Source organism: Takifugu rubripes, chromosome 20, assembly GCF_901000725.2.
Source record: "Takifugu rubripes chromosome 20, fTakRub1.2, whole genome shotgun sequence".
NCBI lineage: Eukaryota > Metazoa > Chordata > Actinopteri > Tetraodontiformes > Tetraodontidae > Takifugu > Takifugu rubripes.
The window spans coordinates 12043034-12057052 of NC_042304.1; the positions used below are offsets into that span (position 1 = coordinate 12043034).

Consider the following 14019-nt stretch of genomic DNA (forward strand, 5'->3'; position numbering starts at 1 on the left):
CAGAGCTGATGCCGAATCAGTGCAAACGCGTTTTAGAGCTGCATGAATATGGAAATAATTCTTCACAGCAAGATGCTTGATTTCAGATGCAGAGAGATTACAGAGTGTGACAAAGAAATGGCTTGTGGGGAAGCAATTTTCACTTTCCTGCTATTGTTGATTTGTCATTACTGGAGACCACAAATGAAACTGAACTCTAATTAAGATCATTTGTCCAGCCGAAGACCAAATATATTCAACCCCGACACATTATTATCAGATTTCTCCAGGGCACTTCATACGCAAGGCTTCAATAAAAAAAAAGGATAGAGCGCAAAGAGAGAGAACAACCGAGAGACGAGACAGTTTGGACATAACGGACAGTGCGTGAGAGGACCCACAACAGGTGGCAGGAGGCGTCTGGAGGCATGGCCATCGGGCAACCGCTCCATTGGTCCATATCCTTTCAACTTTCACTCCTGCTCTCCTACCAACTCACAGGTGCTCCCACCCCCATCACATCATAGCGCTAACCAACAGCCCCCCCAGCGCTCCTCATCTTATACACCGAATTTGCCGGGCTTGATCTCCTCACTCTCTGCAGGTATCACGACCCAGAATCCCATTAAAATTCACCATTACCTCCCCCTCCGCGCGAGTGTAGCCAATTAGCAGACAGCCTGATCAAACAGTACCGCAGGCGCACATCATCCAACCCCCCCCCCACCTTTTCCCAGGTGATGTTAGCTGCACCTTCCAACCTGAATTTACAGTATGCTTAAAAATCAGCAAAGGAAATAAAGTGCATTTCAAACAACAAAAGAGCTGAAGTACAGACACGAGAGCTTTCTTCCACCTTCCTGAGGTGGGTTTCACAGACCAGGCAACAGCAGGCGCAATCCAGCCACAGCTAAGGCCGCGCGCGGTTCTTAAATATGAGCGGCGGGATAAAAAACTAAAGAGATAAACCGCTTAAATATTGGCAACGGAAAAAGTGCCGTGGATGGAATCCAGACGAGCAACTTGGCACAGGCGGAGGAACATGAGCGGGGGGAGGCGGAGGAACGGAGCAGAGAGGAAGGCTGAGTTTCACCAGTTCCGCTTGGTTAGGAATGGCCGGAGAAAACCGGCAGAATCTGAGAGGCGGGGTGGATCTGATCCAAAACGCTCATCGCTGCCGCCTCCAAACCAATATTGAACGCTATCGGTGGAGAGGCCTGATCAGAATGGCAATAAAGATATGTGAAATAAAGCCAGGCAACAGGTAAAGCTTTTCCAGCCCAACAACATAATTCCAGACTTAATGGAAGCTCCGGAACTTTGAGACTTTGCGATATTTTGCTTCCCTAACGTGTCGCCTTATGTCTGATGGAAATCCTGCCGCAGACAGATATTATAGTTCCAACCTCTGTCATCAAAATATCCCTTTTTTCTCTCTTTAGGAGGCCTCGAGGGAGAATTTATCAGCAGCAGTAATCACAGGGCTGAAGACTACAGGAGCGTGATAGACGTGCACACAAAGCAAGATAATGCCCCGCCATCTCCTCGCAGCAGCGTGAGCTGACAGCATCCCAGTGGCAACTCTGCCTTCCCACTGACACCATTTGTTTATCAAAAAGAGGAAGATCCTGAACACACTCACGGGATGAAAAACAACAATGAAAAAGAGCCACAACAGAAACCCCCAAACCCAGACAGATCTCCAGAGTGGCTCCCTGTCCAAGGACTCCCAGAGGACTGTGTGAAAGTGCTGCCGGAGCCAGATGGCCCCCATCTTAGGTATTCAGCTGAGGCTGCGAAGCACCAGCCAAGGAGGTGTCACAGTCGGCACGTAATGCACCCTGCCACGAACGTGCACGCGCCCGTGCACCAATGCACAGCAAAGACAACAAAGGAGAAAGTGGCGTTGGGTCACTGTCACGGAACAGATGGAGTTTAAATTCGGTCTGTCTGTCATGTTTTGTCTGAATAAATCCCCTTTATTACTACAAGTATTTACACCTTTCAAGCTTTGCGTGCGTGACTGGAAGAGCGCGCTCGATTGTATATGCATTCGATCTGACAGGAGGTGGTTGTGTTCCTGCCTGATCCTGTTCCTGGGCTGTGTTTCAGCAGGCATCAACGCTAGCAGGGCAGAGTATCCACGTGCGTGCACGTGTGTGAGTGCTATGTTGTGTTCCATACTATTCCAAACCCAGGACGCACTCCTCCGTCCGTCAGGGCAGACGAGTCGGGCAAAGACGGCGTCGCTCCGGTGTGCAGACCTCATTTGTATAATGCTTCTGCATGTCAGGGTCACTTGGCTTTGTTCACGATTTTTAAGGTGCAGTCAATGGAGCTCGTGCACGTGGAGCCACCCCCTCTCTCTGTGTGTGTGTGTGTGTGTGTGTGTGTGTCAGGGCTTTCCGGCCAAGTCAACCATCTTTCCGACCCATTTTCTTCCTCTCCAGGTCCCAGAGCCCAACTCCTCTGTCTATGCTGGATGTGTCCCTCGTGCCTTGTCCCATATCCCACAATCCTTTGCCACTGTTCCAACAACCCATGTTCTTGTATTGTCCTCCTCACCTATTCCACGCCTGAACCGTATGTTTCATCTTTGGCCAATTTTTGGTTTCCACATCCTTCATCCATCTTCCCCCTCCTCTGCTCCACTTTCACCTTGTTCTATTGGTGGCTTTTCATCCATTCCCACTCCATTACCAAATCCCCCCCCCCCCCCCATTCACATTTTTACATTGTTCAGCATATATTTAATCACCTAGATGCTCCATTTTCTATATGCCTACCTACTCTTTCTGTGCAGTAATGGTTTAATGTGCCGCCCCTCATTAACACTACAAAACAAAGAAAACACGCTGCCCTCTGCTCAGCTCGCACCATCGCTTTCATCACTCTCTCCTCTCACCATCGGCCTCAGCAGGAGAGCTGCTGCCTTCCACTGGCTGGCCTCTAGTGGACCTCTAGGGGAGTTAAAATTGCATGACCTTACATTTTCCTCTCCATCTTGTGGGCAGTAAATAATGGTGTCTGTGTGTTGTTTCAGCTTGTTTCAGTGGTTTTATATTCCGCATAAAACAGATGGTGAACCCTGCTTTTTTTTTGCTCCAAATGAGGTCCCCCAAATTACTGCACACAGTGTCTGGGTGTTTGTTTCGGAAAATACGAGATGGAAGGTCCCTGAATGCATCGCCAACCTGCTCTAAGCACATTTCATTAAAGTTGACCGCAGGAATGAGATGCACGGATAATCTGGCATGCTAATGTGCACTGACCACTTTGTAATAATCTCATCAATTAAGACAAATTTAAACAGCGTTTGGGATTTTTACACACCCTCACAGTTCTGGCCAATCACAGCTGGGATAAACGCCGAGGCAGGACGTGAATGAAAGGCAAATTTACGCCGTGAAAATTAACATTCAGACAGCAGCTGAGAAGCTGACAACAGTCCAGACACATCAGAGTGACATAAAGCTCAAAAGCGCCAAAAATGTGTCTTTTTTTAAATAATGTTCCACACATGAGATTTTGTCTGTGTTGAGTTTGGGTTCAACCAAGGTTTGCTGGCGTGTCTGGTCTAAAACAGTCAGTAAATCCTGATGCACTGGCAAGTAGCATTTTTTGAAACGTATATCAAGTTTTGGAGGTCATCTGAGGCAATCAATCAGAGGGGGTTGTTGCTAACAATTACTAACCCAGAACGTTGGACCAGGTTTCCAGTCCCTGGTCCAACATCTCTCCCCTAGTACTGTCCCTCTCCCTCTCCCTCTCCCTCTCCCTCTACCTGACCGCCCACTGATCTGTCAGCCAGGAAGGCCTCACTCGAGCGCTGCCAGCCGGGCAGCAATAGCTCAGCTTCATCCAGCCCTGGAAACACGACAGATGGCAGCAAGGGAGAAAAGAAGAGACGACAGAGAAAGAGAGAGAGAGAAAGTGCACGTGCGTGCGTGCGAGGGCAGGAGCAGGTGCAAAGAGAAGAAGTGTGTGACCACCAGCTTTGAAAATGGTGACATCTGTGTTCAAACTAAACCTGCACCTATGGCAACCACTGATCTTATGTTTGCATCTTCACATTGTGTGTGTGTGTGTGCGTGCGTGCGTGTGTGTGTGTGTGTGTGTGTGCTGAACAAATAGAGGTGCAGCTGGTCTATGACAGTTGATTAAATTGATGGATTGTTCAAGCTTCCATCTATTTGTTGTAAGCAGACTCTAATTTAGCTGCACAAAAGACTGAGAAAGCGATTGTGGCCAGTCTGATGTATCTGTTTTATGTATCACTGCTGATGTGACCTACATTACATCCCATAATAGGGTTACTAAAGCACGCCATTGATTATTTTTGCTACATTCATATAATTGGTTCATATCATGATAATGTATGCACGTATATGCATGTGTGGATATTTTGTTCAATATGGAAGGGAAACAATTCTAATGAATCGAAACTACGTCTCATTAACAATTAAAGGCAAAAGCCGCCGTGTTAATAAGGAGCGCAGCAGCAGCTCCGTGGCCGGGCGCCAGCACCGCCACGGCATCCACGTTAAAGATTTCCTCTCCGGTTGCTCCTCAGCGCTGCAGGACTCACCTCGGATGATGGACAGCTTGGCATTGACGGTGATCTCGCCCTCCACGTTCTCGGCCACACACTCGTAGATGTTCTCGTCGCGCGGCGCCCGCAGCGGCTGGATTCTGAGCACGGCGCCGGCGCCCTCGTCGAACTCGATGGTCTGTAGGAGAGACAGCAAGTGTTGCTCCAGCAGCTAAAAGGTGTGTGTGTATCATATATCGGATAGGTTCGTTTGACCCCTTTACCCCTCCTGGGGTCACAGGGAGGGTGCACATGGGTGAGGTATGTGAGCATTTGTGGCTCGGTACCTTGCTCAGGGGCACCTCAGCAGTGCTCTGGCACCTCCTCCTGCTACCAGAACACCTTCCATTGGTTTGTCCGCACTGGGACTTGAACCAAGAACCCTCGGCCCAGTTCCTGCCAGCCCCCCACCCCCTACTCGTAGTGGATATTTATTGACTAAATAACAGCAAAGCATCCATCTATATGATGGGAGTCAGTGTTTAAAACACGGCCCCTGTTCCATATCAGATCTCATTTAGACTAACTGATCCTGATGTGTAAAACGCCGAGAACAATGCCGCGTGTCTGATAGAACCTGCACCTACTGATGAATTAACTCATTAACTTTAATGGCTCCGCTTAATCAAAATCCATTTTGGCCGGAGTTTCATTAGAAACCGTGCAAACTTTGCGTCCCTCAGCTCTGCGATGTGATGCCGGTGGCTGCGTTTGACAGCGGCGCAGCTGCAACGTTCAAAAACCACCACGAGTTTTGAGCACCTTACAAATCAAATTCGCGGCGTATATCCTCCGACGAGGAGCCGGCTGAAGTCTGAGGAGGACGGCCGGAACATAAATGACGGCATTCCTGAGCCAGTAACTCCTTACCTTGGATATTGATGGTCAGTGACAGTCGCTTTGCCGAGCTAATCTGAGACGAAGCGCCTCAAACTGTCGGCCTCAAACAAAGCTCCCATTTTAAAGGACATTCCGTCGGAAAGCCGCTCAGACGCAGAGGTCTCGCGGATACAAGTGGGAAGTCTCCGGCAGCCCTGCTGCTTCCCTGCTGTACATCTCTGGGCTAATTAGGCTAAAAATGCCGCTGAGCGTGGCGGCATGATCACAATCAAAGCAGCTGTCGAGAGTTTTTCTAAACGCATCGAAGCCTCTTCAATTCCTTTTTTGGATTTTTTTCTACAAAACGGAGGCAGGGAAGCATCCAATCAGCCGGCCCCGCTCACGCCACTGGCTTTGCTTCTCGCTTAGTATGCAGAAGAAGAGCACGTTCCAATACAACTTGTCTTTTTACTCCGTCCTCCTCCGACACGTCGGCTGTCCTTCTCTTGATGTTGGCTTTTTATTTTATTTTTACCCCGGTCGCCTTTGGGCTGCCTGCGTGCCGCTGACGCTCACAACGGCGGCAACTTTTTAATTAAGAGACACTGAGCATCAATCACGCACGTTTCGAGGCGCCATCTGGGACGTCTGCCACAAACTTACTGAAAACCTCCCCAATAACGTGCAGACGTGTTTATAAAACAACCCAGAGCACCGGAGTCAAGCAGGCGACAGCAGCAGCCGGACGCAGCGAGGACGAGGACGGGGACGAGGACGGGGACGAGGACGGGTAACGAGTGTGCTCTCAGTAATTGGGCGACTGGACCATGAGGTGGGGCTGCACGTTGCTCCGAGGTTAAAGAAAAGACGGAGTTGTGCTGAACCTTCTCAGAAAGCTGTGGGTGAGCAGAGCTACAAAAACACCCTTTCCAAAAGCTCTCTGAGGGGGACGAGGAAAAAGACTTTGTTGCCAGGCCGTGCTGAAAAGTGTCCAAACTCAAATGGGACTGTGGGGAAGACGAACCAGATCCGAGTTCCTGCCTAAACCTCGCAGGGTCACGAAGAGGGTGCGTGAGTGACTGTATCTACTCTGGATCTCCACCAAAATCCAATTTAAGGCTCATTTACATGCATTTTTTGTCCATTATCGCTGCTTTTTCGTGTATTTATGTGTTAAACAACTCACCTCTATGCGCTGGGAGTTGACCTTCTTGCCTTTCTTGTTCCAGCTCACTTTCGGCTTGGGGTCGCCTGCTGCTTGGCACACAAATGAGACCACGCCCCCCGAGACCCCGATTTGGTCGACGGGAACTTTGGTGAACCGTGGTGGAACTGGGGAGAGGACAGACAAAGAGGAGGACATTAGGACTCGGCAGGAGGAGACGTCCAAGCGTCTGCAGAGATCCCGAAGGCCCGCCGTACTGACGGGATCCGGTCTGGCCACAGCGCGTCTTCGGGCAGCAGCGCCGACCGGAGAATTCGCCAGACATCTGCTGCTGATGTCCCGGGGTCGGGGGCAGTGGGAGCGTGACGCTGGAGATTCATCGACGGGACCTGATGCTTTTATTTGTCAGGAAAAGCTCTGAAGCGCTGGGACTACTGGGCCGGGCCGCACGCTGCGGTGTTTGGGATTCGCCGGCCAAGATTCCTCTTTCGCAACCGCGCTCCTTATTATCACTTACAACTTCGACTTCAGACCAAAGGAATGTCGAAAACATGCCTTCCTGGAATGTGGATCCAACCGATTTGGGAACAAATCGCGGGGAACAGTGGAGCGCAGAGCAGCACAACACATAAATCTCTGGTGTTTGAGTGAAATCGACCCTTTGGTGTCGACCCGGGTCTTAATTGGACGCTCGGATGTCTCCGGGATCCTTTGATTTGAGCCGCGCTACGTCAGATCGGCGAGATTTTGGGCGCAGTCGGGCGTTTGCTTCCACCTTTCACGTGGGACATTCCCGACAACAAGCCGAACAGGAAGCAAAAGAAAGTGAGGGGGGAAAAAAGCCCAGCAGAGTCCTGAGGACCTCGTTAAATCTGAGTCATACAGATACAGTATGGAGGAACGATCAAACGGCCAGCGCACAGCCAAATTAATAATTAAGGGACCATGGGCCGACACCCGTCCCCAGGCGCTGCTAAACACATATGAAGGAGAGCTCCTGCATTCATTATCACATAACGAGAGACGGAGAGTGGGAATTTCAGAGAGAACCGAGCAGATTACACTGAGGCCTGGTTGCAACTGTGCAAACAGATCTGATGCAAATATTACAGTAAAGTCAGTCAATGACTCACGCAGAGACCAGACCGGGACGTCTCACACCCCCGGGGGCCACATCCGGCCCCCGCGACTATCCTGGAACAGCCCCTGGATAACCTGCCGCCTCCAGCGCGCTGCTTTTATTTTGAAGGATTGCTGACGCGCACAGTCGGGGCCTCCCCAGCACTTCATCACCAGCTAAAGCTAACGCTAAAGCTAACGCTAAAGCTGTTCCGGCACCGCCCGCCTCTATCAGACGCCGTCCACCTTCCTCAGGCTTGCCTGCAGGAACGTCCTGCTCCTTTCCTGTTTCCACTCAATTTTTTTTTTAATACCCCTTTTTCCCTCGGAGGTGTTCGGCTCTGGAGGTGCAACGGCGGCGGGGCTTATGAGGTCATTCCCACTGTGCACAGCGCAAGAGCTCTGAATCAGTCTGCTCCCATCATGGAAGTGGAATGGAATTATATATGATCAAACATGGTTCTGAGTGCGGGATATTGAGAGACGCCACGCTGGGCTCGATGAATCAGCCAAAGGGCAGGGATGAAACTCTTTCCACTTTTATAAGAAGTATTAAAGGGTCGTGGAGCCTCCAATCATTTTAATGATGGAGGACATTGATTCCTGGCTGTCTGGTGGCTAAAGGAAACTTGATGATTCCTGCATCCAACAAATCTTTGGCATCACTGAGTCCCCCTCTGACACAGACTCTCCCCTTGAAGCTGTTGCTTTAATGTAGGCCTCAGAAACGTGCGCTAGCCCTCACATACCGTTTGGAACGTGGTCGCGGGCGCCGTGTTGACAAAAGCAAGGTGACGAACCCCAAACTAGAAGAACTCTGGCCACGTCTGTCACGGCCACAGAGCCATTAAAAATGCTAATTGGATTAAAGAATCCGAGCAGGAAGCCTTTTTGATTGCGCCGGCGAAGACGATATTCCCTCGCGGCACCGTACGTGCCTGCTTCTCCCTTTGAAGCTCCACACAAGCGCTTGACCGTGCTGCACGATGGCGGAGCTTCCAGAGGACTTTGATTGGTTTCCTCTGATTCAGCGCGATCGTGCACACCGGCTCCTCGGTTCAGGTTCACCTCCTGGAAGACCTGCGATGTTCTCAGCATATGGCGGATTTACCTGGTGCTCAACGGCGCCTGCAGACGGTTGGAGGACAAACCAAGAAAGAAGTGATGGAGCTGGAGTGTTTTGTAGGGTAGAGTCCCCAGAAGGATATACAAACCCCAGGAAAGAACTGGAGAGGAACCATCTCCTCCAGACAGAGCTCGTTTCTCTCGTCTATGGATTGACGTTAGCTTGGTTAGCAGGGTTTACCTGCCACCACAAACACAGAATGGTTCCACCCGTCTCTCCAGAGCTTCCTGGTCTGCCTCCGCTGCCTGAACCAAACCGCCTTAGAAAAATATGAAGCTTTTAAATGGATCAAATCGTGGTTTCAACCTTTAAATGTAAAAGAGCGCACTCCCAAGTACGTTTTCAAGACTAAAATCTTGATTTGTGTCATTTTCAAAGCCACGAAATTTAGCCAAAAATAAATGCTTTACTTTTTAAATGAATGTGTCCAAGAGAGAGACAAAGAGAGACGGAGAGAGAGAGAATCTGGTGTAAAAGAGGTGCCCTGGACCCACGGCTACTGCCCACTCTCCACTTAGGAGTGTCTGAAGTTACACACAGTCATCAAATAAAGCTGGAGAATTACAGGTTTCATCCGTGACCGTGCACACCGTGCTGTCTGATTTCACTCTTAAATGATGCTTTTAGCCAGTGGTCGCATCACTTTTCGAGCAGTAGGACCAATATTTCAAAACAACCAAATGATCCTAATTCGCGGGAATCAGCTCTCGGTCTAAGTGGGTCTCGGTGGAAATGAATGACGCGAGTTGGTGGCTGAGATTTGGTGGCGTTCTGCTGTGACGCGCCCGTCCCTGCTGCCCCCAGTTACCCACGCATCCAGTAAATGTGGTGTCCTGTTACATGAGATGACATTGAAAAGACTTTGCATCCACTGTGGCCATTAGTAACCTTCCACCGACGGCCCTCTTTATTATCCCCGACAGAGTGAGGTCCAGCTCTGCCCAGATAAGCACACAGGCCCCGTCTGTGTGTGCCTGGCAGGGGGACGTGGCCCGAGCTAAAATAACCAGCGACGGGGGCCCGGCTATCTTCACAAGACCCCAAGAATAGAACAGGATCATGCAAACATGACCGCCAAGCGGGGAGGAAGAGGAAAAAAAACCCCACACTGTCCAAACAGGCGCTTGTTTAGCTAATACAGAGCCACCTGCTAGTGTCCAGTACTCCTGTTAGCACTGATAAGACAGGGTACACGGGTCTGTGATTAGAACACGGCAGAGGAAGTGAGGCAGGTGTGGGAATACAAAATGGCTCCATTATAGCACTTTACTGTTGTCGTTTGGTGGGGGGGGGCTTTTTAAGGGGAATAAAGGGACCCGCTTTATGACTCATACGGTAATTGATGAGGAAAAATCGCTTCCTGGGCCGTAACTGGGAGACATTATCCTCTGAATTAGTAAAGTGCTGGACAAAATGAGGCATAATGTCCAGAGAAACGCAGGGGATTCTAAAAAAAAGGCACTTATCCGCCTCGCTGGGAAATAGGTGCGATCCACATCACATGGAGCTCTTTTGAAAGGAGCAGATGCACGACAGCGGATGACACCGACCACTTCTGTCCCTGCCTGGTGTCTGGGCCCGGGACAAAGGCCGCCGTGCTCGCAGGTGTTTCGCAGACGGCGTCTAACTTATTTCGCGTGCCCTCGTCCCACGCGCTGCCACGTTATCGCAGCAGACACTCGGCGCTCCGACGCTCGGCGCTCCGACGCTCTTTTTTTTGGGGGGGGGGGAGTCAGCTTGGTAATCAGTCTTCAAGCTAATTTACTGAAGCTAATCTTAGCCAGGATTCCACTCCAACTCACCAACCAAACAACACACACACCTTTGCACTTCCGTCACCGTGGGGACGCCGACATCATGCATTCCAGCTAAATTCCTGACCATAATCCCCAGCGCACGCTGCGGGAGTTTAGTTTAGTGATCTTAATAGAAGCAACGTCTCTAATAATATGAGGGAGTTTGATGTGTGCAGACTTGGGGACGCTAACGCCACCTATGGCGGCTGTCCCTCATTTCCTGTCCCATTGGGTGGCCAGTAAAGGGGAGTTTCTGAGGCTGATGGATTATTTAAAGTCATTGATAATGCAGCAGCTCAGCACTGGCAGTCTGTCTCACACTGTCCACGGTGCGACCCCCCCCCCCACGCATTGTGGCCATCGCTATGGAAACCAAGCTTCTCGGTTTTATTTCACATTTTGTATCACCATTGTGCCGATTTGGGGAAAATTCCCAGTTGTTCTCGGAAAGTTCCCAAACGTGATTTACCTCTCTGCCATCGACACAGCAGCACGCGAGCTGGAGGATAAAAGGGTGGAAGCTAATCTCACGGTTCTGAGGGCACGTTTAGGTTAAGTCTCATTTCATATGTAACCTTTAGCACTGTGGTCCAGGCACCAGGGTTAATGGAACAGTTGCTTTACCAATTAAAAGAGAAGGACGGAAGGCTAACTGGGATTTGAACCGGAGAAGCTGGGCTGGGAAGCAGTTGTCAGTTTAATGAGCAACAAAACCCACGTGGCCCTTGACGGATGGGCTAGCCGCTCCCTCCGACTTAACAGTTCAATTTTCTTTTTTCAACATTAGCCTGAAAACAAATAATAACCTCCAGTCCCAAATCTGAACCGCGGCTCTCAAGACAAGACTCGGAATTGTTGAATGACTTCATGCGGAATTTCTGCCCATCTGCCCAATTATGGAATTTAAGCGTTAGCGCCACGTATGACCAGGAAAACCCAATATTTGCGTACACGCCCTTCTTTGCATCAGAAAGCGCTCCGCCTGCACCGGCTGTGCTCTGAACGTGCACGCGGAGCTCAGGCATCACGCTTCATGGGGGATTCTGTGTACAGGATGTGGGAAAGCAGAATAAAAGGAGTCTCGGAGTGTGCCCAGAGGTGACAAACTCACGCCGTCACAGCAAAGCTGCATTTTAAAACGAGTCGCACACTCATAATCTGTGCAAATTGGTCCCACTGAAACCATTGTTAGCGGCGGAGGAGAAAAGTGGGAGGCGTTCCGTCTCCTTCTGCCCACTGGAAATGAACCGAAGCCTCCGAGAAGCAGGAGACGTCGAGCTTAAGAGTACGTCCCATTTCAAAATGACTATAGAAGACGCGGAAAAGTATTTCATCATCCGATAAAGGAGACGACATGAAAAAGTTGTGCTAAAACCACAGAAGAGAATTAGGAAATGAATACAAATCAGTCCTGCCTCTTTTCTCGACAGGAAAATAAGTGAACGAGGCTTCAAATCCTGCTGGAAAGTCTTTATTTCCTATTATTCCTATTATCTTTTCCTGTGTTGAAATAATTCCAGGTATTAGCCAAATCACAAGCGTCCATCATCCCTTTTTGTTCCGTGCAGCTGGAACATTCAGGCTCAAACGCATCTACATCCTGTTATTTTAGACTGATGGGGGGGGAAAATCACCGATCCATTGTTAACGTGCTTTTAAAATCCACGATTCAACCGTATTCATGCATGTGTTGATGACAGGCCGCAGTCGACCTCATTGGCTCGCCGTGGCGATGGACACATTGTCCGCTGAGCGATGTGACGTGTCAAAAAAAAACAGCCCCGCAACGCGCTAGCTGAGCTAAAACGTGCTAGCTGAGCTAAAACGTGCTAACGTCGCATCAATGCTGAACCAACAAGGAGGAACAGTAGAATAGAGCTCACTGCAACAACATGAAATCAATTAAAAACAAACTTCCCCTCGTATTAGCTCGCACAGACGAGCATATGTAAAATTGAATTTCGTAGAAAATGACTCATATTAGCTGTAGCGACGAGGAGAGATAAGCAGACGGGAGAAGACAGAGTCGAGTGGAGGAATAAGCGGCGAGGAAGCCAGATGAAGGGAGCACGGACGAGAAAATAACAGCTCCGCTAAGGCGTTTCATTTTTTCCCAATTGGCGGCTTCAAAGGGATATGAATAATTGAACAGCCTCACCCCGTCACTGAGAGGACCGGCCAATTACTATCAGGAATACTTTGCTACGAGTGCCACTACTGAGGACTGGGAAAGGCTGATGGAGGAGGAAAGGATGGGCGGAAAGGTGGGAAACCGGAAAAAGAATCCAGGTTTGAAATTAAAAAGAGGGCGTTAGCTTGTGCAGAGATAGCAAAACAGGATGTATGACAGGATGCTACATGACAAGATTCAATAGTGGCGTCAATTTATGCTAATATTCAAGCCTTTCTAATTATTTTAGTAATAACATTCCACTCATGTTATTCCTGTGGAGATGAGGTGTCATGCTTTAGTGGTAGTTTCTTCTTCTCCAATATGTCTTTTTAAAGACTAGCAGGAAGAAAACTTCCCAAGTATAAATTTAGGTGGTTCGTTTTGAATCATTTGGTCAACTAGTGTCCCAATATTTCTTCTAAATCACCTAAAACTGGAACGTTCTGAAGCGTTGTAGCGTTTATCACATCAGAGGTGAAGAAAAAGGGGCTTCAAACGGAAATCTAAAAACTTCTTGTCTGGCCTGGATTTCCAAGGACGCGATTGGTTCCAAATTGACCCGAAAAGCTTTTTTGAAGGCATTTTCCCTCTAATTTTCCTCTCGTTTGCAACATTTAGATGTGCTTGATTGCTGTTGGCATGGATTTGGTTTCCCTCACTTCGGGAGAAGGTACAAACACCAGACGTCCATAAACCTCTCTGAAGATTAGAGCGTTTTTACACAGGCTGATCCACGCCAGAGTTGATTGATTAAAAACGGGGTGAAATGATGTTTTTGTGGCACTGAGACAAACTTTTCCATCAACGAGAACGTTGTCCTGATGCCTTAAATGTTGCTTCTGAAAGAATCGAAGCCACGGTTGAAATAAACAAGCAGCACTGACCCGTTAGCACGCCGCGCCCGTTAGCACGCCGCGGCGCCTACACATGCACGTTCATTTCCCAGCGCGTTTGACAGAAGCACGCAGGCAAATGTAGGCACAGATGCATTCTGGGAGCTCGGCATTATTACAGCTCAGGTGGCCGCATTTATTGAGGCGTCTTTCTTTTCTCTTTTGATTAAAAACGTCTCCTTCCTGCTTTGATTTATGAGCGTACGTGCAGATAAGGAGGGTGGGGGGGGGTGACATCATGCTTCCAGCCGGGCCTTTTCTCCTCCGTGGACGCGCTCGGGCCCCTCCGCCCGGTCGGACCGCCTTGTAATGACACCAACGCGCCATTTTGGCGAGAGTGGCGAGATTAAGTGCGCAG

At 49.5% G+C, this 14019-nt stretch overlaps 1 protein-coding gene across 11 annotated transcripts in view; it reads right to left on the bottom strand.

Annotated features, from left to right (window-relative positions):
• ptprsa (protein tyrosine phosphatase receptor type Sa) overlaps positions 1–14019 on the bottom strand; it is a 152370-nt gene that overhangs the window by 74870 nt on the left and 63481 nt on the right. For all 11 annotated transcript variants that reach the window (XM_029828670.1, XM_029828671.1, XM_029828674.1 and 8 more), the window contains 2 exons: positions 6576–6721; positions 4568–4709 (listed from right to left, as the gene is read on the bottom strand). In XM_029828670.1, the coding sequence (XP_029684530.1) occupies positions 4568–4709; positions 6576–6721 (288 nt within the window). The remainder of the gene's footprint in view (positions 1–4567; positions 4710–6575; positions 6722–14019) is intronic.